Below are 25,170 nucleotides of genomic sequence, written 5' to 3'. Positions count from 1 at the left end.
CACCCCTAACGGGATCCTCTAATCATGCAGAATGTCCCAAAATGTAAAACTGCTCAGAATAAATACGTCCTGGTGGGGTATAAATGTCATGGTCATAGAACTCAGGGTGGTTTTACAGCCACAGAGTCTTCGTTCCCCCTCGGATTGCTGTTGCACTACTGTGAGTTTTAGCAGAGGGCCGGCAAGGCTGCCAGAGGGTTGTACATTGTTAAAGGGACCCCAATAGCACAGAGAGTGCAGCAAATGGCCCCAAGAGATGACTTGGCCTGTCACCGGAAAGCATGTTTGCTCTAATGCTGAGAGCTGAGTTTCCACCCCGTTAGTCTTGTGAGGTGAGCAGCAGGTCCAGGGATTGCTCAGCACCTCTTGCAGGCTCAAGCCCGTCTCCAGGAGGCAACAGGCCGCAGCAGCGTCAGGGCTAGCCATGTTACTGGTTCATTAACCTCGTCTCAGACTGTGCAGAGCTGTGTCCTACCATTCTCAGTACGTATTACTAATATGGCTCATGCAAGAGGCCAAATTCTGCTATGTTATGCTGGTGCAAAACCAGAGTAACTCTACTGACTTAACACCGGTTTGGTTTTTGCTGGGATTTCCAAAGGGAGCCAGCTCCCATTGACACTCGTTGAGCACACGCATCTCTGAAAACCGCAGCTTAAAGCTCTCAGGGCTCGTGCTCTGTTGTGCGTCACTCCCTCTGTATGCTGGGGCAGCTCCTTTGGCTTGAGAGCTTGACAATGCAATCGGAAGAATGTAACAGATTTCCCCAGGTGTTCCACGTGCACAAGGCACAGACTTCCATTTTGTAGTGCCCTTCTGTAATCTTTGATAATACTTTCAATGTTGTAAGTAATTTACTCTGCTTTCATGTGATCACCCTCCCCCCCCCCACCATTAATCTGTGAGAAGCCGCAAAGGTCACCAAGACATGGTGTGATTCAGTGGATGGGGCACTGAATGCAGACCCAGGAGATCGGGGCTCTATTCCCAGTGGTGCACCCTTGGGCAGGTCAGTTTCCCTCTCTTTCCCCTCCCACACTTTGGCTGTCTAGTCTATTTAGTAAACTCACTGGGGCAGGACTGGGTTGAATTTTCAAAAGCGCCTAAGTGACTTGGGAGAACAAGTCCCATTGACAGACAATAAGACTTTTGTTCCTAAATCACGTAGGCCTCTTTGAAAACCCCAGCCACTTCTTCTTACTATCTGTTTGTACAGTTCCTAGCACAATGGGGCCCTGGTCTCTGCGGAGACTGCTACAACAATAATAATGACTAACATATGAAATGAGTGCCAGGCATCCAGAATTTACACAGGGCCCTGGTTCTGTGCAGATTCAATACAAAGATACTGGTAAGCACAGTGAAAATACAGCAATGAATACAAAAGAGGAGGGAAAACTGGGAAGGGATCTGAGTCTTGGTAACACATTAATTAAAAACTCTGCAGTCTCCCATATGCTTTTTAAATGCGCAGCGATATGCAAGTACAACTGAGCCCACTGCCTGAGCTCTCTCACTGAAAATCACCTGCCCTTGCTTTCCCTTCCATCAGAAAGATTCTCCCTTGTAATCTTGTCACTATTTCCCTACTGTCCTAAGCTCTCAGTCTGCTTGATCAGATGGCTAAGAACTCTCCTCTCACAGCAAAAGTGAAGCTGGTGCTGTCTGTTTTGATAATACAGGACTGTCGCTCCCGGCCCTCATCCAGAGTCCTGAGTAGCTTCATTTACCACAATCGGCCAGATTCTGCTTGACTGAGCTGTCCAACCCTGTTCAGCAAAGCACTTCAGCGGGTGCTTAACTTTACTCACGTCCTACTGCTGTCAATGGGACTTGAGCACATGCTACAGATAAGCATGTGCTTAGAGGTTTGCTGAATTGCGACCTTAGTTCCACTGGTGTATATCTGGCATAATTGCCTTGATAGATTCTGATTTACATCAGTGTAACTGGGATCGGAATGAAGAGTAAATCATGGCTGAAATTTTTGTTGTCCTGGAATGCCTCCTATTTAGGATCCGTCATACTTACAGCACTGATATTCTCCTAGTCATACTCCCAGGGGTCCATGCAGAACACTTGCTATTTATATCAGCCCTGAGTCTGCATTGTGCCAGCTGAATGTCAAATCAAACTCAAAGGAGAGGGGGTCACCCCACTAAACTGATCAGGATTCGGTGCAAAAGAGGCGATTTGCTTCTGTCTGAAAGGGGGCAATAACTCCAGTATTGATACCACAACTTGGCTATTACCAGTCAAAGATTCTAATGCAATCACTGGTCACATGCACAAATACCCATGCACATTGTGGGGCTAATCAACGCAGCGTGTTTGTTTACAGAAATGGGCTTTTCATAGAACTATTAAAAAAAATCAAGTCACCAGATATGAACTCAATGCGTCTTCTGCTATGTCTTTCCCACCAGGATTCCTTTTAACTATTCAGCAAATTGATTTGGCTGCAAGTCACTTCTATGGACAAGTATGACTCTCCTACTAAGAGCAGCTCCAACAAGTCACAGAATAGTTATGGTTACAGGTTTGCTGGGGGGGGGGGGGGAGGGGGGTTCTCACTGTGTCCCTTTGAAAACAAAGAATAACTGTCTATTAAAAATCAACATTAAAATTATTAGTGGCTTTTTTTTTCCAGCTAGTTCTTCTCCTTGTCTGGTTACAGATACCTGGTGTGTTTTTCCCAGTAACTTAAGCTAATAGAAATCTTGTTCTTTTGTAAACTACCGGGTTCACAGCCTCTGCTACTCTGAGCCCATTTCCTAAGGGATAACTAGGACAATTAATATCTGGAAAAAAATGTAATGACAGTTCCTAGTGAGTACAAGCTGATTTCTGATTAATAATATATTCAGTTTAAAATCACAGTATTACTCTCTTTCTAATATGTAACATTATTTAATGCAATTTTTGTTATCCTGCTGTCATTAATAGTAGCATGCTTTTGATGTACTATTATTCCAGTGCCCAATGAAGCAAACCTTTTGGCTGGCAGAGAGCAGACACAACTCATTTCAGATACGAAAAGCAAATAAAACCTCTTATAGAAGACAACAGTCTTGTTTTGTTGGTGGGTATGTCATTACAGGGTATTTTGATTGGGGGGGCAGTCTACTACAAGCAAACATAGGGACTTTTGCAATTCTTGCAAATCATACGTCCAGTTACCATGACGCAATGCACAAAAAAGCCAGGAGAACTGAAGGTCGGAAGATTCTGCAAAATACCGTGGAACAGCAATTACTGTAACAGTACAAAACTTGCTCTCAACATAACATAACATAAAGGCACCATTGATATCTTTCTCATTTTTGAAATACTGTAAAAAATTGCTACATATGGCACATAACACATTTGTACATACATATATTTAATTTATAAAAGTTTTTTTCCCCCTCCTGTTTTCTATTAGTGGAATTTGCTAAAATAAAATAAATTGTTTAATTTAAAGGTGGAATACTTCATTATATAAAATAAAGTTTTACATGTGAATCTATGCGTTTTGTTTATGTTTTATACAGCAATAGGGTCTTGATTAGCTATTACACTGGACAACCTTGCTTGTAATTCTTCCTGTGTGGAGAACCGGCTAGTTGGGTTAGTCCTGCTGTCAGCCAGTCGGTATGCAGTGGCTGGCTCTAGGCTGGTTGCCATGGGGTTCTGTATGCTCAGGAAAGGTGTATCCTCACCTATTCTTTCGTCTTCTGTTTCACTCTCAGAGCTACTGCTCTCAGAGCTTGTGTCGGTGTTCACTTCTGATCTGTTGGAAATGTGGCCATTGGGCTTTGTTCTTTTTGCCCTCCGGCTGTTGACTAGTTTCTTTGGAGGCTCCCGTGCTGGCTCATACTCTTGTGTGGTCTCATATTCCTCGTCCTCTACTATCCTCAGAGGACTAGGTGGCGGACTGTTGCTCTCATGGGCGGGGTTGTGGTGGAAGGAATTGAACTGCTGAATGTGATGGTCATACTTCTCCCGTAACCGAGGTGGCGTCACCAGAAGCAGAGGCCTCTCCTCTTCCATAAAGGGACTGACCGCCACAGAAGGGACAGATACAGTTAAACTGGATACCGGTGGAGACATTTCTGAAGGGGGGGACTTTGGAGAACTTGGAGTGTGGAAATCAACAGGTGACATGCGAGCCGGTGTGGTCATAGCTGATACATACCTGAATAAGGACACATACAAAAAGGCCCCATAAAGGTGGAGAAGGAATAAACATAAGAGAAAACATTAAGAAAGGCCACCTTTGAGGAACAAATCATTGCCATATTATCCATGTCCCACATGTTTGTGATGTCACGTGCGATACCCTTGGGAATAAAGGAATTCATTTTCTAATGCATGCAATAGTCAATATGTATTTTTGCATGTGCTTGCCTTGCACCTGCGCAGTGGATGTTGCATGCATGCATGCAAGCTGGGGATTTGACATGTGCATGTAGCTGCATGCAGGGATAATCCTGGCAGTAGGGCATGCATACTGCTTTTCATTTAGGCCATCACTGAAAAATGCAGCAGCCTCTGTCAATGCTCCCATAATCAATGCACCGGACAGACAGACATTCCCAGTGTTATTAGCCACATGGGATGTTAGTCTAGAATGCTTTTGTGCTTATGGGGAAAATCGAGGGAGGAGATGAATTTGATGAAACCAGAAGTGTAGGGCTATTGGAAGAGCGGGGGAAGTATTTTCAGTTCTTTGGTGAGTCCAGTGATGGGAGTTAAGGAGCAGGAGATGAAAGAAACACAATGCAGTTGCAAGTGGTTTATAAAAACTACAGTGCTTGTTCTTCCAGGCAACATTTGCCCCGTGTCTGGGACTTGAGGGAATGAGCAGGGATAAAGAACTAAAATCAGCAGAGCTGAGGCTATCTGAAGCTTGAGCCTGCATACCTCTGGGAAAAACAGAGGGGCAGATTGTGCCACCTTTACTCACTCACTTTACAGAATTGGAACCAGAGGACTTAGGTGGACCCCTAATGTTAAAATATATCGGGCCTGGGTTTCAAAAATGATCAGGAATCTCCACTTTGTTCAGTGGAAGCATCTGGGTGCTGACCCCTGGAGAAACCATTCCACACTGTAATTCCTGTCTTATAGCACTGAGCTGGCTTTTAAATGCGTAAAATAGCGTTTTAAAATGGCAGCTGTTCCTTACGTGGAATATGATCCTTATAAGGTCTTTTTCCAGGACACACCTTCCCCCCCCTGCACACAATCTCCTTGCCAGTTCTATGGGGGCATGAGGAGCCAGCCCCTTGACACAATGATCCGGCAACAGCTTCAGAAATCAAAACACAGAGCATTTCCTGTCCCCTGTGTGGAAACAAGAGCCGACACAAAGGACGCTTTGGCTCAATGTTAATGGCCCCTCTAGAGAATTTACTCAGAGTCCCTTGGTATCTTTCTGGGGAAGGTTAGCAGTTGAAGGTGATTTTTATAAATGGAGCTAAGCTTCCAGGTAGGCAGCCGTCCTTTAAAACGAAAGTCCTACTGACGGTCAAACAAGAAAGACAAAGGGCCAAATCCTCTGTCGGTGTAAATCAGTGTCCTTCCCCTGCCCTCAGGGAAGCCAGGCTAATTCACCCCAGCTGAGGAGCTGGCTCAAAATGCCTGATCAAAGGCACAGTGCACAGCACGACATTTTACATTGTTTGGTTTTGCCTGTTTTCCCTTCCCCTGAACTTCACCTGCTTGAATTTCAGTTGGATCCAAATTTAAGACACACCCAAGCGGTACGTCTCGCACAAACCCACTAATACAAGTTGTAGGCCTACTGCTGATAAGTGCATTTTATTTTTAATTGGTGAATAGTTATCTGAGTCTGAAATTATCAAAATCAGTCTAAAGCCAAAATTGTCATCCAAAGCATGACTCAGTTCTGCATATTCCCCTTGATTAAACACAGCAGGTTAATTGGAAAGAGGGGAAATTGGGTTAGACTCTCAGCTGTTGTAAACTGGTGTAGCTCCACGGCTTTCAGTGGCGCTCTGCTGATTTACATCTACCCTTTGTTTCTAGGAAAAAAGTGACAGCTGTAATCATTTGTGGCAATGAATCAAGATGGCCACCATGAGACCAGAGAGGAACGAATAGGTCTGTGTGTCAAATAACAGAATAAAATCATTCCCTCTTTTTCCTTATATTCAGGAGCTCTCTGATCTATTCAAATCTTTCTATAGCTGGTGCTCAAGGGATAGAAGCTTCTGCCCAACAACTGCTGCTGACAGGAAGTTTCACTTCATTTGGTGTAGTGAAACTGGTCCAGTGTTGTGTATTGATGCACACATAGAGACATACCTGGATGGAGCGTGATACATTTGTGAATGGGATTATATGATGGAGTTTCCTGTCACAGCAGGGGACTGGCCTTGAAGACTCAGGAGGTCCTTTCCAGCCCTATGGCATATGTTCCCATGACACTTATACCGGTTTAAAACTGGGTGCATCTGTTTAGTGTGCGCCTGTAAATTTACCGACATAAACTAAACGGATAGAATCCAGGTTTAAACTGATATAAGAGGATCCACACACAGAGATGCAAATTGGTTTAATGAAACCAATACAAATCACTTTGTGTTGTGGCAAATGGCCAATGCTACTGTGGTGGGTCCTGTGCTTTTTCTTGGTGTGGTGGGTCAGGGTGCCGCCCCTTGCCCCTATTCCAGGGCATTATGGGCTCTGCTAGTGTCTCGATGGGACAGAGAGAGGGGAGCGGAGAAGGGACCCAGGTCTGCTCTCCTACCCCGGGTCCCAGCCCCTTCAGCTTTGCGGGCTGCTTACTCTCTCTCTCCTTGGGTAGGGTTTCCCTCAGTCCTCTGTGCCAGGGGAGTCCCTCTGCTCTGCTTGGGCAGGGTTTCCCTTCCCCTGGTCCTCTGGCTAACAGCAATACTCCTCCAAACTCTAGTCAGCTCTCCTTCCCTCTCTCTGTCTGACTGAAGCAGGGTTGTTTTTATTAGGTCTTGGGCGGGGCCTTAATTGGCTCCAGGTACTCCAATTACCCTGTGGTAACCTTTCCCTGGTCCACAGGGAATAAGGTCTTGATCATCCTAGGGTTTATATACCTCCCATCTAAAACTCTCCTGCTGCTCCCTGGCCCTGCTGTATCACAGTGTGTAGACCAGGTCTTAGGTCAGCCACGGAGATGGTTTCTACAAGCTTCTCCGGTGTGAGATGCAGCATATGTTCTACTGACTACGAGGTGGGTGCCCAGCAGGTGTAAACTGGTGTCGCTCCATGGACTTCAATGGAGCCAGGCCAATGTGCAGTAGCTGAGGAGCTGGTCCTCAACCTTTATTTAGCTTTTAAAGTAAAATTAAGATGTGACTCAGGTTAACTGTAGAGATCAAAGCCTTGAAGGAATATATTCTTGTCTCACTAACTCCCTGCGCACCAAAGTCTTAGAGGAGAAGGGAATCTGCATTTTTATTTTAACAGGTTCTTTTATGGTTCCAATTCAGCTGTAATCTAGAGTCTCTCTCCCCCCCCCATCTTCCAGAAATAATTTGCCATTTATTTCCTGCAGGCTGAAGATAGATGAGGCCTAATTTAACACCCAGGGTTCATGGTCACGTCAACAGGGCCGGCTCCAGGCATCAGCCCACCAAGCTTGTGCTTGGGGCGGCACCTGGAGGGGGGCAGCGCGGTGCGGTGCTCCGGCTCCGGCCGCCGGTGAGAGCGGAGCCGCGGCGGGCTCGCCGCCCTCCCCTGGCACTCTGGCCGCCGGGGAGAGCGGAGCCACGGCGGGCTCGCCACCCTCCCCCCAGCGCTCTGGCCGCCGGGGAGAGCAGAGCCATGGCGGGCACTCCGCCCTCCCCCTGGCGCTCTGGCCGGTTGGGGAGAGCGGCCCGCGGCCGGGCTCGGCGCCCTCCCCTGCCACGCTCGGGGGTGGGGGATGGGGGGGGGGCGGCGGGAGGCTTTTTTGCCTGGGGCGGCAAAAAAGCCAGAGCCAGCCCTGCACATCAAGCACAGGTTTGGGCCATAACTGACTGGTGATTTATTGTAAAAATGCAGCCTGTATTTCCCCCTGGAATGTTATTTGGAGGAAATGCAATACTGGAGATGCGGTGCCCTCTGTCTCCTTGTTAGAATGAAGAGCTATATACCTGAAAAGACTGCTAATGTGTCAAAATGCTGCCCAGGGTAACATAGACACTCCAGAAGGGCAGTGCCTACAACATCCTCTCTTCTCACCCAGAAGATGAAATATGCTATACTAATGATACATAAGAAGGGGCTGCTGAGCAGAGGAGGGGGCAGTCACTCCCTGGAGTTTGCGGGAGGAAGACTGGCTGCTTAGAAGGCTGGAGCACCATGGACAGAGCAGTGCTGGGCAGGGACAGCAGAGTAGGCGAAGCTCCAGGCTGACGGCTGCCAGACTGAGGCCCTGATACAAGGGCAGAGGAGGTGCTGGGGCTGTGGGGAAGTGGCCCACGGAAGGAGATGGCGGAGTTGGAGCAGGGGCAGTACGTGGCTGCCAGCTATAGGGTCCCTGGGTCAGCGGGCAGGCCCAGGCTCCTCCCTCTTTCCTCCACTGGCCACTTAGCGAAGTGGCCAGTACATGGACTGCAGTCTGCCACTGAGATGAGTGTCTAGAACCTAGACTGCAGTCTGCCACTGAGATGAGTGTCTAGAACCTGGACTGCAGACTGCCACTGAGATGAGTGTCTAGAACCTGGACTGCAGACTGCCACTGAGATGAGTGTCTAGAACCTGGACTGCAGACTGCCACTGAGGCAGGTTGGATTGAGGTCTGTTGGTCCCCCGGAAGGGAGGAAAGAGCCGACTGGAAGAGGACGATGTGGTCAGGGAGCGACGCGGGTCCTGGACGCGGAGACAGGAGTGACGACGGGCAAGACACCACCTGAGGAGGGTGCACTGGCAACCCCAAGCTAATTCCCAGGACGGCCAGCAGGAGGCACCACAGCAGTAAGTTGAACCCATCACAACATGCTTAACTTTATACTGGATTGAGCCCATCAATATTAACAGGACTACTCACATGATTAAAGTTAAGCATGTGCTTAAGTGCTCTGCTGGGTCAGGGCTATAGCTGGGAGTTGCTAGACGCTGCATTTCTTGAAAGCTAAATTCCAGAGTAAAATGACAGGCAGTTTTTTCACAATAATTCGACAGCTAGTCATGACACAGCATTAGCTCTGTTTTGCATTCCTACATGCTACATTCATAGAGCTCATGCCTGTTATTCAAGCTTCTCTTTCTTAACCAGCTCCTCAAGATCTGTAAGAACCAATGCAAGATAGTTGCCTTCTGCTGTCATTTGCACATGCTACTTTTTGAATCATGAAAGTGTCTCCTGCACAACTCAAGAGCTTCTGTGATTATGCTTATCTGGCAGTATTTATGCTACCACAGACAGGCAGTTAACCCCCATCCCCCTGTGAATTCACAACACTCAGAGAGTTGGTCTAGGAATGTTTTGTTCTCATTTTTCTTGTATCCTAACCCACAGAACTCTATGATCACACTCAGCGTTAAGTTAGGGCCATCAATGAGGGCTTAAAGGGCAGACGGGGATAACTGGTGCTACCTTAATGTATTTATAATTATTTTTAAAAGTTGCAAACACAACAAAGTATAAAGAAATGGTTTGTATTTGACAGTATGCCCCTCCCCCACTCCTTCATATGCCACTCGTCCTTTCCAATTGTAAGCTCCTGGAGGCAGGGACCCTGTCTCTGTACGTTTGTACTGTGCAGTGCCTCACCAAAGATCCTGAATGGGGCTCTCCTGTGCTTCCATAATAACGACAAGAACGACAGCACTTCCCAGGTATTGTAAATATTTGTTCATTTTTCCCTTTTGCCTGTATCTCTCCTGTGCACATAGGCTGCTGCTATCTGTACTGATGCTCCAGTAGTGTCAGTCATCCTACCCAGTTTCAGTTCTAGTCTTGCTTTTACTTGCAAACACACCTGGGGGGGGGGATTTTCAAAAGCACTTAAGGGGTGTAGGAGCAGAAATCCCACTGAAAGACAAAGGGGCTTGTGCTCCTAAGGTACATCGGTGCTTTTGAAAAATCTCTCTCCCCGTGGATCAATCAATCCTCTTTATCTTCCTCTTTTGTCTCTGATAAACTCCAGAGGCTGCCTTACTTGGATGCAGGAAGCAACTGAGAAACAGAACTAAGCAAAAGGTTCCCCTTTGAGCTCCTTTCCTAGCTTCATATGCAGTGGAAACCTCTGGCAAATGTCCGTATGTGAGCGTCTGCCCAGTAGCCATGAGCCAGGACCAGAGGAGGAAGGAAGGGAAGAAACATATTTGAGAGATTAATGGGGCACTGCTTGGCACATTTATGAAGGAGGAGGAGCATTTCCTAAAGAAACAGAATTTTCTCTCTGGTCCCCAGGCACGAGGATTCACTCTGAATCTCTTCAAGCCCACCTTGCCCTGGCAGTTAGAGGGAGCAAAATGAATTTCTTGTCGTACCTTTCGCTGTGAGGCGAATCTCGGTAGGAGTCAGGGGTCTCTCTTGCATGCCTCAGGAAGCTGTTGCAATCTCGTGGACCTCCTATGCCGCTGAGACGTCCTCTGGGCCCTGCTGGGCTCGTGTGCCTGCTGTTCTCTACAGAAGAACTTACAAGCACCGAGTGGCTTTCTGAGATAATGCTGTCCGTCTGACCGTTACTCCAACTGACGGAGGGGAGGGGGAAAAGAGGAGAGAAAGGGCTTTTATTTTAAATTCAGAACGGGAGAAAGCAAACTAACTGAAGTTTAACAATGGGAGAGTAAGGGCTACATGCAGCTCGGGATATGCCTGTTAAACTCATACCAGTTTATGGCAATTGAAGACCCTAGTTGGCGTGAATTCTGCCATCCTACAAATGACAAGATGGTTTTATTTTTGTGACTATCAGCGGGTGGTTAAGTTAGGGGTGGAAAAGAGTTTTCCAGTCATTAGCAGGGCTTCTCAAACTGTGGATTGGGACCCCAGCGGGACCTGTTTTAATGAGGTCACCAGGGCTGGTGTTGGTCTTGCTGGGGACCGTGAGTGGTGGGGTTCAGGCTTTGGCTTCAGCCCCGGCGGTGGGGGTCAGGCTACAGGTCCCCTTGGGCTGGGGCAGCAGGGCTCAGTTGGGCTCAGGCTTTGGTCCTCCCTCCTGGGGTTGTGTAGTAATTTTTATCAGGGGGGGGGGGTCACACTGCAATGAAGTTTGAGAACCCGAGCCAGAACCATACTACGTGATCTCATAGTATCTCCAACAACACACAGTATCTCCCCAATTCAACAATTTGTGTATATTAAAATTCACAGTACCAGTAATGGAACTCCACACAATCATTAGGGCTCTTGGGAAGCTCCCAGGAAGATAATTAGTTTCAGTGGCAGGATGTCAAGTACCATACATCTTTAGATTAAAACCCCATGACCAGTGCATTTTTATGCATCTGCTTTAGGCAATGGTGGCAGAACTGACATCCAACACCCGTTTCTCCTTAGGCAGGGAGGTTTGTTTTCTCATTCTGTTACCTATGGCTGGGCGTCTGGGTGACAGTGGTGGAGTGATGCGTTGTCGAGGTGTAGTGACTTGTGGAAAACGACGTCTCTGTCTCTCTCTCAATGACGTGTTCACTGGATATTACATTTTTAGATACATACTGCTGAAGAAACAGAGGTATCTCAGGTTTACACAGGGGAACGTCCAGCACATCTGCACACACACATTTTGTTTAGATATTCATTTTGGGCCCTGGGTGAGCATTACCCCTGCAACATTCACCAGCCTTTGGTGGCTTGAAGAACAAGAAAATGGGTTTGTTCATAACCTGGTGACTACAAAACAAAAAGCATCGTGATCCACCACTTAGGCTATCCACACTAGCAAGATTAACTATCCACTTGATACATTATATGTAGAGAAACATCTCCAAAGACATGCTTCCTTAAAGTACTGTGGCTATGAGCTCTGAGTTTCTTCTGCTAAGGCTGGTATTCTAACATCTCAGCCTTCGATCCAGAGCAAGCTAGTGACTGATATCCAATGTTCTTCTGAAATGGCTGTACATGAAAATGCTCTGAATTTACTGTACATTAGAATCATTTCTTTAAAAGTTTCTAATCATTTCTTGGTGGAGAAATCCCAATTCCTGGAAACCCTGATCATTAATTTTTAACAGCTAGCAGTTGAAAAGCCCTCAGATAAATGCAGTGGCTACCTACATTTACTAGCTGGACGTTTTCGGGCGGTGGATTGGGATGGTGGGGCCCATTGGCCATGTTCACCATGTTGTTCTGCTCAGAGCGCAGGCTCTGCCTAAGACGATCATGCAACTTTTTCCGTTGCTTCCTGTGTGTGAAAGAGGGAAATGGTTTTATTAGACAAAAGAAAGACAGCTGCACCATCCAGCACAATAGAACCACTTTATTGTCAACCCTTGCCCATTGTGGAGAGTCTCTGAGCAATTCCTAATATCAGGGTTATAAGCACTGGCAGAGCTGTGGAACGTGTGTGTGGGAGTGAAGGGAGTTGCAAAAGCCAGGGAAAGGTGGGAGAGGAGGAGATCTACTTCCAAAACTTACTCCATTTCAGAAGCAGTTCTCCTCTGAAGATCAGATTGACTAGGTTGGGAATTAGTTGGGAATTGGTCCTGCTTTGAGCAGGGGGATGGACTAGATGACCTCCTGAGGTCCCTTCCAACCCTAATATTCTATGATTCCAGGTGACATTCTGGATCTGACAGTCCACTGACTTATATATAGCTTGGTTTCCTTCTACTGTACTGAGCTGCCATTCCTCATCACTACACAATCAAAGCACAAAACACAGTGGACATGCTTCTGCCTTTGCTTGTGCATGTAAATGCAATCTGGTATCATGCAGACTGCTTACGTACTTAATAGCATGGGCTGGATGGACATGCAGGAAACTATTCATCTGTAACACACTGGTCCTATGGGTCTAGGATCCGAGTCAGGGAGCACCCATGTTGCAAACAACAGCTGATGCTTTGCACTGGCAGCAGCAGCCGATCCTGTGCAAATACCACCCTGCATCTTGCAGTGGCTGCTCACCAGGAGCCCTCCAGTCCTGTACCTCTTCTGCCAGCCTTGCAGCTAGCAACGTGTTACTATGATGACTTTTCTCTAGCCCAATGTTTCATACTGCGTGTTCGGTGACAGTGCATCTACAGAATTTGCCATGGAATTTTCCCCCCTACCACAGAACTGTGCTCTACAATTCAAGCTTTCATGTAAAAACATATTTAGTGTCTTTAAGGTTGCAGAGGAAATCTTGAAAATATTAATGAAGTGCTAACTGATGAAGTGAGGTTGGCCGAAGTGTGCAGACACCCTGACAGCTCTGTGAACTGCCTCATTCATGTAAATGGCATGTTAACTCTGAAACCTAGTGATTGTCACATTGACGTCAACACTGTTAATAGGTTCACTGCTATTTTGACAAAAACATCCAACTATTGTGTTTCTGCCACAATCTCAAAATGCCTCGGACTCCTCTTCTTAGACCACAACCTCGATGTCCCCTGCTCAGCTGCTAAACCTTCTATGAACACTTGTGTGGGCTTAAAACAAGCTGCCAGTACCAAAATCTATAGCACACTAAAGACTGAAACTGCAGTATAAAATGTATCAGGACTACAGTATTACAACTATGTTATTCAATTTCATACTTAATTTAAAAATATCCTCCAGATTTGTTTGAAGGTACTGCAGAATTTCCGCAATAGTGCTGCAGAACCCAGGGAATTGAGTGTAAAATTCAGATCCAGTTTACTGCAGAATATATAGGGTCTTGCCTATAGCATCTATAGGACCCCAAGCTGTCTTCAGAAGTGTAGATATTTTAGCAGGATAAGATACTGCAGGATATAACCATGATATTTTCAGCCCTTTTCAGAACTCAAGGGAGGATATTCCAGGCTTGCCAAAAAAGGAAAATAAGAAGCTGAAGCTTCTTCAAAGATGCTGCGCTCAAGGAAGCTTGAATGCAAAGAATGAATTACTCAATACTGTGCATTTTATAATTTTTGCATGAATTACTGGAGGCACATTTTGGTTTTTGTTATAATTTAGTGCAGTGGTTTTCAACCTTTTTGTCATTTGCGGCCCCCTAAAAAAATTTCCAACGGATGTGCAGACCCCTTTGGAAATCTTAGACATAGGGGACCACGGACCACAGGTTGAAAACCACTGATTTCCACTCCTCCTGCACCAGTGAGGCCAAGATGTAGCATAGGTTGCCTGGGTGCACTACAAATACAGCAGAGTCAGGAGATATGATTACTACACAATTGCAATGCACAAGACTTAAGGCAAGTTAGGGAACATGATTCAGGTCACATCTACGCTAGAACCTGGAACCATATTAGTGGATAGCTGTGTGGTAACTAGGATCCCTGACTCAGCTGTATTTGTAGTGTCGGTGGGTCCTAAACAGGCTTAGATTCATAATTTATGGGTCAGATTCTTAGCTGGTATAAATGGCATAGCTCCGCTGAAGTCAATGGAATTCTGCCAATTTGCACCATGTGGGAATAGGTCCCTATGAGTCTATGCTACTTTTCACATTCAGTAATAATGCAAATGTGTCATTCTTCTTGCATTTAAAGGACATTAACTAAAAAGAAATTGCAAAAGAAAGCTGAGAGGAAAGAGTAATGGGAATCCTAATGTGCACATCCTTCGTTCTGCGACGTCTCTTCATTAATTTAATTGCTGTGCAGATAGAACACTTTGGAATTAAAGATTCACTGTTAGATGTCATCTTCACACTCCATCAGCAGTGTCATTTGCAAAGATGCCCACGCATTTCTAGATCTTTCTTTTTTTACGTATTCTTTTCAAACCCATGTGGGGTTTTCCTAAAGATAGCAGGGGGGAGGAGGGAGTACATCTCCCAAATGCCATATTTTGAGGGTTTAACCTATCAGACCCCTTTTCACACTCATAAAGTGCTTTAAAAATATTTCACAGGCCACTGACAGCAATTCCCAATATCTCCTGCCCCTCCTGATTATCAAGGGCTGGTTTGGATTCCAGCCTGCTTTAGGTGAATCCTAGAGAGGTACTTTAGGATGTGCATATTTAAAAAGCTGTAGGTTAGAAGCCTGATCCAAACCCCACTGGTTTCAGTGAGCTTTGGCTCAAGTCCTAGAACAGTAAATCTAATGGAACATCTGCTTTGTGCAAATGTGGTAGACGTACAATACTTTATTTTGGTGTTTGGTAGGTACAACTAGAAGAGTTTTATAAAAGCAGCAAAAGAATTTGACAGCACGAGTCCTATTGACTTTCCCTGGGCCTTGCTCCTACATTTTTTACATTAGCCTCATAATTTAGAGACATTACAGAATTTAACAGCACATGTCTATATTTACAACAATGTCAAATTCAATCCCTACTGCCACTGATCTTGTCCTCAAATACTTACAAACTAGTCTGATCTTTTTACTTCTAGTTCCCAAAACCACATTATTATAAAGCTGGGGTCTGTTGTCCCATCATGATTCCCATGGGAATTATGAACATGTGACAAAAAAAGGAATGAACAAATCAGTAAAGTTAGTTTGACTCGCATTCTAATTGGGAGGATTAGTTAATAAATTAATGTTTGCAAAGCCCTTTGATATCATCCAAGGTGTGATATTAGAAATACAATTATATATAATTGTATTTCTAATATCACAATAAAATTAGTACTATACTTTCACCTGCTATTGAGTGAGATTTGTATCTGCCAGTACTTAATTCCAGTTTTGTCACTTACATTCGAATTTAGATAAACACAGATTAACTTTGCATGATGAAATCATCATGCTCACATACATGGCCATCATACAGCAATGGTGTGAATCAACAGTGCCAGCCTCTGGCAGGTTTCAATCAGGCACTGACTATCACCCCACAACTGTCCAATGGGCAGTAAGCATTCATGTGCGGGTTTGCAGTATAAAGCCCTTAGGGATAATCACAGAGATAAAAAGGAAGAGAAAAGTTTACTTGGTTTTGCAGTAGGCCACAACACACATGATGCCAACTACAAGGAGGGCAATGCAGATGCCAGTTATGGTCAAGACCCTTTTCTGGTATAGTTCCTCTGCTTCTAGAAAGGGACAAAAACAGAGAAGATTACAAGATGCAGGCTGACGATTCAAGCAAATGACAGTGGACATGCTACATACCACCACACAGGATCACACAGTAACACAAACCCATGATCACCACGCACTTTGGGCAAAACTCTACTGCAGGATCAGAACATAATCTCTTAACACAATATCAGCGGCTAGTGGGTGCCAAAAAACATAACAAGTAAAAGAAAAAAAGATACTTATATTGTTAACTAGAACAATATCCAAAAAATGACTTTTAAAATTGACAAAATACCAGCATTTGCTGAAAATAAAAACACAATGCACTAAGGTAATAATGTGATTTGAAAATGCTTTGGATGTTTTGCTCTTGCAAAGACAGCTGGAATAAAGGTTAATTCCAAGTCCCAGATAACAAATTTAGCTTGTTTCTTCTTCTCTTATTTTAACATTCAATGTCGCCCCTTCCCCCAACATCCCCTCCCCAAATCAAATTTATATCTCAGTGGTCTTTACAGGAGAAATTTCAGAGTATCTTTTGACATTCGTAACATGAGGTTGGCTTGAATTTGTATCACCAATGAAAATGAGACAAATGGTCAGAGGTCCCTAATAATGCTCACCAGTTGAGCCTATCTCCCCCAAAATATGGCAGTAGCAATTATTAGTGATGCACTGTATCAAAGAAACACTGTGTGATTACTTACATATCCAGATTTGTATTAAAGGAATGGTCCTAGCTAGAGAGTAGCCTTGCCCGCTGAAGCAAACCTGTTCTACTTCACTGATCTCATTCACAGATATTTCACCACTCTAAATAAATCATTAGCACTAGCCATGTTTGGATTGGCTCAGCCTTCACATTCCGTCATCCGTCACACTTGGCGAAAGCATCAATTGTATGTTGCAGCAGGGAAATGTTATGCTTAGAACTTTCAACTGGAGACACATAGGCCCAGATCCTCATAGTCATTTAAGTGTCTAACTCCCACTGAGCGGATCTGGGCCCAACTGAGGGTTGACTCAAGACACGATGTGAATCTGGCCTGTTTCCCTCTCTTTGGGACTGAAATGGTCACCAAGGTTGGTGACCTTTTTAAAAAATTTGGCCCCGGAATTAGTCAGAATTCCCCACAGCAATCGAGAAAAGCGGCCCTAACAGTGATGTGACGCCAGTAGGAACTTGGCCTTAAACCTTGACAGCAACGGGGAAACAGCCATAAGAGAGATTTACAAACAAAAAGAAATGCAGCGAGCCCTGGTGGAATGGATATGGGATTTGAAATCTGCTGGCCTGTTTCCTAGGGGGGCAGTTCTAATTGGTGTGCCCTTGATCTGTCAGTCTGCCGCTGACCTCACAGGAGTAACCTAGGGGCATGGCAAGTCACTGCTAGGCACAGCAACTTACTGTTGACCTGACACTGACCTTCCCTCTGATCCCTTCATACAGGTTTGTGGCAATGCTGGTCTCCCTTAGTGTCTCTTTAAACCCAGGAGCTAAATGCTTCACTGACTTATGTCCCTTGCAAACCCACCAATGTCAACAGAGTTGCAGGCAGCGTGAGACAGTGCAGAACTCCCCCAGCATATCCTTTGGTTATGACATGGCTAAAGCAAAGGATTAACAACATGCTTTGGTATGCCGTGGGCTGCCTCTGGTACCCAGTGAGGGAATTTGGAAGAAATTTCCCGCCATTGGAGACTGGTTGTCCCTGGAAAGGTTATACCTCTGAGTGGCCTATAGACGTGGCTTGGTATAGTTTTAAGTTAGCTGATGGTACTGAGGCTCTCGGAAAGAAGGTGAGGGTTGTCAGAAAGGCTTTAGGAACCAACATGTGTGCGTTGGTGTCTATTTCTAGGCTCAATGTTATAGTGATTGGCAGTAGATCCATGTGGCTTTCTATGTCATATGATCTGAGTAAAGGGGGAAAGTGAGGCATCAGGGGATGTGAGATTGGATGTGGGGATTGGACTTACGTCTCCATGAAGGTCCTGATTCTTCACGTTGCGAAAGGGCCAATTCAGGAGTTTTGGTTGAGAGCCTGAACTTCCTGGTAATAAAGATACATCATACTCATAACATATGGTGGGCCAGTTAGTCTACTATTTAGAAATGGAAAAGGGACTTCAGAGAATTTAGTTGACATCTAGGTAGCAATCCTAGATTTGCATTACCTACAAATAAATAATCATTTCCTGAGAACCTGTTTAAGTAATTTAAGAAATGTTGTGGTTGACTGTTGAGGCATAACCCTGTATCTGTGTATGTACTGCCCACTGCAGAATGGTAGTGGCTATGCAAGGGTGTACACAAAAGCTTCTCAGATATTGTGTTTCCTTTAAGGCCTGCCACTCTTGCAGAAACTAATTGTGTAAGGTAACCATGGAGTGCAAGCTTCAGTGTGAATGGAGATTTTCCCAAAATAAAAAATAGTATCTTAGTTTCTATGATACAATGCACCTTATCATGAAATGAACACTTCCTGCAAGCCAACCTCATTGTAAATCAAAACACCGGTAAAGAGATCATGAACACCGTCAGACAAAATTAATAGCACTGAGTATTAACAGAGGGGAAGAAGAAGTCAGTGTGGTAAAACTAGAATGCTGCAAAATTTATTAAAGAACTCAAAATCCAAGAACAGGAAGTCAAAAGGGGGAAAAAGAAGCCCAAAACAAACATGACAGACAGGAAAAGACAGAAGATGGAATACAGGGAAAGACAAGGTTATAAGTTGAGGAGTCAACTGCAGGCCTGGCACAGCATGCTTGATACTAGAAAAAACAGAGTGAAGAAATGCTTGAAAAAAAGGTTTAAGCAGAGTCCGAAGGGATTTCTCATACAGCATAACTCCTAGCCTAGGCTAGTTAGAGGCTTCCATGAAAGTACTTATTGGTTAGCCAAGCAAATGGTGTATTGTGAGGGCACAATAAACCAGCATACAGGAGAACGGTGTTAAATACAGTATATTAAATGTAAATTCAAAATGACTTGAACTGGAAGTCTGGTTTCATGTTATCAGACATTAGCATATATTTTATTCTAAATAACTCTGGAAAAGTCCTGCTTAGGGTTATATCAGTGTAAATCCTATTCACTCCAAAGGCGTCACTGAGGTTACACCAGATTGACACTGATTTAATGGAAACTAAATTCTGCACTGTGATAGCTTTGCTAACAGTGTTAGAGACGTTTAGGCTTGTTATAGGTACATTGGTGTGTCCAGTGGTGGTCATGTGGTGTCTTGTCATGTGCAACATGTAAATGGACACGGTGGTTTGTGTGTGTTTATGAAGAGAATTTTGTGCTGACAATCCACCGCCTCCTCATGGGTGTGGAGCACAATGCGTTGTGGGTACTACAAGACAAGTTCTACGAGCCTGATTCTGAGTGGTGTAAAGGGGCCTTAGGGTAAATGAGAACCAGGCCCAAATTTAAACGTGGAGGAAACTGAAGGACTGCAGCAGAAGTGGGTCTGATGGCCAGGGAAGAGCTGCTCCTTTAGTTTAGTGACAGCGTTCTTGCCTCGAGAACTAATTTCCCTTCTGATCTGGGCCACTTCACCGTGAATAGTCCCTTAGAATATGTGCTAACTACTCGTGGTAAACGAGTAGTTAGCTGTGGCGCTCTGAGTTCTCTTCCCAGGCCTGAGGAAAAGCTCTGTGTAGCTTGTCTCTCTCACCAACAGAAGCTGGTCCAAGATATTACCTCCCCCACCTTGTCTCTCGCCTATCCTGAGACCGATATGGCTAAGCCTTGCCGTGATTCCCACCCAGACATTTATTGGCAGGTCCCAATGAGCCCCATTGCTGCCAAGAAGCATGAGCTAGGAGAACCAGGAGCACTTACTCTACACATGGCCTGCAGCCGGGAGGACATGGTGGGCCAGGATTGGTTTCTATCCACCTTGGCCACAGCATGCAGCTACAATGAGGGAGTCCAGCCCAGTGAGCTGTGCTTCCAGGCAGCAGCACACATGGGGCCAGTGCCCTCTCCAGATGCCCTGGGACCCGTATGGTTGGGAAACAGTTTTGCCTCTGAGCAGTCTCCAGGCTGCACTCCGGCCTCTCCTGAGGCCGCGACCCTCCTCCCAGCTGAGGGCAGCATGTGGGGCAAGCACTATGAGGGGGAGATTTTCTCCTCCTGTGGGCTCAGCCATGGGAAGAGAGCAGTGCATTCCTGGGCTAGATTCAGCCAGCTTTTGAGTATGTTACACATGTCACGGCACTGATATGTGCCGGGGAAGGAAAGGGACTGGCTGCTCCTTGTGCCTGCAGTCACCTCCGCTAAGAGGGCATGCCATCAACTGGAGAGAGGCCATTGCCAGGGCAGCTGGGGGATTCACTGATTTCATGAATCCATTGCTAGTGGGACCCCTATGGAACTCCAAGCACAATTGATACCCCAAAACACCAACCCCCTTGGGGTGCTGCCCTATCCTTAGAATGCCACCTACCCCCTCCTGAGCAGTGAGTCCCCCTAGGGCACAAAGGCCTCCAGGGGCGCAGAGAAGTTCAACTGGGAGCTCCCAGAGCCAGCGCATGGTTTGCATATTGGATAGAGTGTGTGTTTGTATAGAAATGTTAGTGCTGCACGTCGTCCTGGATATTACAGGCCATGCTAAGCTCTCCCATGTGAGCTGTATGAGAGCAAACACTTAACACTCCAGGCTTTGCATTCTGCAGCCGTTGTGATCTGTGTAACCTGCTTCTCTTGACATAATTTAAATGGAGTATGGCGTGAGAGGCAGGCAAATGAAATACTGCAGAAGGGAAGAGAGACAGTGCTTGGCTCTTCACAGCGAAGCAGGTCACAAAGACTTCCTACCCACTAGCAGCGGCCCATCACAACTGTAGTCTCTGCACCCAAGGGGGTGGGTGGGAAGGGTCAGGTCACAAGCCTGTTTCCCCAATGCCAGCTGCAGAATGGCACAGGTAGAGCTGGGAGAACCAGCTGTGAATGTTCTGAACCACAATCCATGCTTACTCAAGCCAGTGTGCAGCGTCACACTCAGAGAGAGGGCGTGGGACAACAGAGATCTTTCTTGGTCAATAACACATGTGAAGATTTATCAAACACAGGCCAGATCCTCAGCTGGTTAAACTGGTGTAGCTCCACTGACTTGAATGGAGTGACAGTGAGACACTGACCTGTCTTTCAGATTCATCAGTTTGATTGGGATAACACTTACAGATTCATTTAATAATATTTGGTAGAACAACAACTACAGTGTTGAAGTGTTTTTTTAAAATAACGCGGAAGACGTTCAAAACAGCCTTGGGAAAAGTCCTTAGAGAAATATATGTGCAATGTGAATTTACAGATGTTTTTTCCCACTGACTGTTAAAAAATCCTTTATAGGTTTGTTAGTTCTTCCTCAAGAATGCTAGGATAATGTAAATCACTATTACCCTTAAATCATAATAGTGAAATATGTGTGTGTCATTAATTACAAATTGCCCTAAACTACTCATAATTACTAATGTATATGGATTTAATTTAAGTTTGGGCTGTATCAGCCATTTGTGAAAATTTCAAAGAAAGACTCATATCTCAAGTAGGAGTCTGAAGTGCTTTAAAAAGCTCTTTCCTTATAGAGGTTTGTATATGAGCTAAAGTCTGCAAGTGAGTCTGCGTGGGATTTTAGCAAATAATTCACCAGACATTATTTTAGTAACAGAGTTTCTTCTACTACAGCACAGTACTAGTGCCAGTGTTGTAAAGGTATTTAAGTGCCAATGAGAGTTAGGCCCCTAAATACCTTTTAAAAATCCGGCCCTTGTAGAATATTTTGCTCTGATTTTTTTTTTCTTCACATTTATAATGGTGAGCATTCCACACACTATTTCCGTGGCTATGAATTAATTATATTTAATCCAGGCAATGTTAATAGTAATCCAAATTAATTCTCTTTTGCAAATAATGAAAAAAAAAACAATTTGTATAGTTCATATTTTGTAAAGAACTTTAGGAAATTCCAAATTATAATGAATTAAATCAAATTTAGCTTCATTTTAATAATTCAGCCAGTTCAAGAAATGTTTCACCTCCTGCAAAACATTAGTCTCATGAACAAGGACTACTCATTTCAAGGGTTGGTAAGATCAGGCTCTAATCCTTATATTTACTGCACCGGAGTGAAAACGGTGCCTATTGTCAGTGCTTCTGCCCTTGCATAGTTTGGATTTCTTATTGGATAGATTGAACCCATTTTGTAAACTTGAGTATCTTGTAAACTCTTTCTCAAGTATCTAAATACCTATTGCAGGCAATTAAGTGCTGATTTAGGCACCTAAATATGGATTTAGTCACTCAATTTTACTTGGAAAACTGAGCTCAATATTGCTTATTTTGTTGCAGAATTTAAGTGGCTATATTATCTTCTTGTCTTTTTTTAAAGACAGTCTATTAACCACTTTGCTTAATTAATTCAGTGGGCGTTTCCAAAACCCAGCCACACCAAAAGATCATAACTAATGCTAATGTAACAAGTGTTCAAAACCATTTGGCAGAAAAGTCCAGTATGGCGACTTCAAGGCTAATGCATATGAAGTCTGGAGATTTAAAGTATCCTATGTTAATTAACATTCTAGTGAGTTAATCACAACTAGGATGTCAACAAAGGTTATTGTTATAGCTGTATGATCCCTTCTAAAGCATAAAGAAATTGGTTAGAAATTGAAGGAGGGGGAAAAAAGGTTTTAATCTCTCAGGCTCTAAAATCTGCAGGCTAAAAGGAACGATTGGTTCATACCCATAAATTCAATCCCAAGATGCTCTGCCAATGCAGAAAGTTGACAAAAAAGAAAGAAAAGGGAAAAAGTTTCAGAAAAGAGCAATACACCGTACTCAAAAACAAATTACACATGAATATTACGGCTGTTCTGTGTCTGCACATTGAAACAGGACGAGTGGCGTGTGGTTAATGGGGCAGTGCTCAGATAAGCGTCTGTAAGCTCGCGTGTCAATAACAGTTGTTTTAAAGGTGTTACACACCAGAATGGGAATATGACATTTGCACTGGCACACTGCAGTGAACACAGCAGTTAACCCTTAACGATCTTACTGAGAGGTAATGGAAATGTGGCTAGCGGCTGACGCTTGAAATAGTTTATTTTTAATAACTGACTATTATAGTCTATGGAGTCCTTACATCGAGCTGAATTACCCCTGCCGGAGACAGGATTTAGGGGGTGCTTACCCCTGGTTTCTGAAAACGGTGATTCTGGTGGGAGACGCTACCATTCTTGTTATTTAGGGGCAACTTCATCCCGGCCATTACTGTTTTGTTTGATGGGAACAGATATCTGCAGCAGAACGGGCCCTCGTCAGCTTCTCAGATGCCTTGAATCAGCACAGCTCCAGTGACGGCAATGGCGTTCCACATCCATTTACACTAGCTGAGGATCTGACCCATTGTTCTTAGGCCATGCAGCCCCTGCGGAATCCTCCCTTGATGGCTGGCCATGCGTCCAAAGGAAAAACCCAGTCTTGCAGCAGGATGTTTGTGTGTGGGGGTGGGGGAGCTGTCACTCTGATAAAATCAATGGTCTAATCTGGCATTCCACAGCCAGCACCAGTGGGGAATGCAGATTTTCCCATGGCTGCATATTCTGGGAGACCCATGTAATTTCCATGGGTGGAGGAGATTGTTCTCTTCTGGATAGAGCCCACCTCCCTTTGTAGAACTAAAAAATGCTGGATAAAATCCTAGCTCCATTGACATCAATGGCAAAATTCCAATGGACTTCAATGGGTTCACGACTTCACTACTCTGTGCTTTGGCTAACTGGGTTGCATAACAAAGTTATCCATCCAAATCCAACAAATATAGATTTATCTTCCCATTGGGTGACACTTAAACCAGATTAGCTTTCGCTTCCTATGTTTTTGTTTATTATGAAATTTAGAACCTGACCCTAATTTTCTACGGAAGTAGATATTCAATTAGCTTACCCAGGTTGGGGAAAGTGAAGTGCACAATTCTTTCCTTGCCTATCAGTAACATTTTAAGGGTTAACTAAATTGGAATCCATCCAGATTTCTTTCTTAGGAGCCGGTACTACATGCCTAGGTGAACACTGCTAACAATACACATTAGTTGCATAGAAAGCTTGGTTGAATCTTCAATAAAATTAGTGACATGCTCATGCATATATATTACCGTATTTATGTTATTTTTTAAGTAAAACTGCTAGTCTGGCTCTAATTTAATTTGAATAGAAGTCATTCATATCATGCAGCTTCTTTTTCAAATAATTCAGCGGAAATTGGTCCTTAAAAGAGGAACATACTCTGACCATAAGCCCTAAAAAGAAACCATGCTGAGGAAACATGCAGCGCTCATTCTGATCCTAGACGGCATAAGACTCTAATTTATCTTTGCTATTCGGAGCTCCATTCTCTTGTTTTGATTAAAAGAAAGCAGAGCACCCCAAAACTTTTCATGTAATAGAGCGTTTATTACATTGTATCCATTCCCATTTCATGTTGTTGTCTCATATTCGCCATATGCAATATGCTTCCTGTAGAATTTCTGCCCATGTGTTTTAAAAAGAAACACAAAGATTATTTTAAATAATTAAGTACCATTGTGGATGTGATTTCATGTTGGGCAAACTTTAAAACGCATTGTTTAAGGGTAAAATTTTCAAAAGTGACTTAGGAGGGTAAAACTCATTTTCAAAAGCGACTTAGGGTCAGATTATTATAGGTATTTAAGCGTCTAGCTCCCATGGATTTTAATGGGAGTTAGGTGCCTAAATACCTTTACAAATCTGGGCCATAGGCACTTAGTAGCCTCGGTCCCATTGAATCTCAATGGGACTTAAACTCCTAAATTGCTTTTGAAAATGTATGTTCTTAAGGCATTTTTGAAAATGTTACCCCAAGTCTAATTTAAACTTGAGAAGACAATAAATGTTCATTTTTGAGTGATCCTCCCCATCATATAAACGACATATTGTTTTATACTCTCCAGAGCACTGGTTAGGCAATTTAGATTGAAAAAAAAATGCGGCCTTTGACTTTAATCTTGGGATGAGAAGGATAAAATTTTCAAATGCGCCTAAATCACTTAGGAGCCT

The 25,170-nt window shown here is 44.3% G+C and overlaps 1 protein-coding gene across 6 annotated transcripts in view; it reads right to left on the bottom strand.

Annotated features, from left to right (window-relative positions):
- Positions 1–2,882: 2,882 nt before the first annotated feature.
- NRG1 (neuregulin 1) overlaps positions 2,883–25,170 on the bottom strand; it is a 232,141-nt gene continuing 209,853 nt past the window's right edge. For 3 of the 6 annotated variants that reach the window (XM_054032951.1, XM_054032955.1, XM_054032949.1), the window contains 6 exons: positions 22,839–22,862; positions 15,992–16,094; positions 12,194–12,320; positions 11,504–11,634; positions 10,462–10,665; positions 2,883–4,177 (listed from right to left, as the gene is read on the bottom strand). In XM_054032951.1, coding sequence (XP_053888926.1) covers positions 3,526–4,177; positions 10,462–10,665; positions 11,504–11,634; positions 12,194–12,320; positions 15,992–16,094; positions 22,839–22,862 — 1,241 coding nt within the window. In that variant the 3' untranslated portion in view covers positions 2,883–3,525. The remainder of the gene's footprint in view (positions 4,178–10,461; positions 10,666–11,503; positions 11,635–12,193; positions 12,321–15,991; positions 16,095–22,838; positions 22,863–25,170) is intronic. The other 3 variants (XM_054032954.1, XM_054032950.1, XM_054032952.1) reach the window with 2 other exon arrangements.

The sequence above is a fragment of the Malaclemys terrapin genome, chromosome 6, assembly GCF_027887155.1.
Source record: "Malaclemys terrapin pileata isolate rMalTer1 chromosome 6, rMalTer1.hap1, whole genome shotgun sequence".
Classification (NCBI taxonomy): Eukaryota; Metazoa; Chordata; order Testudines; family Emydidae; genus Malaclemys; species Malaclemys terrapin.
This window is presented reverse-complemented; position numbering and strand designations above follow the sequence as displayed.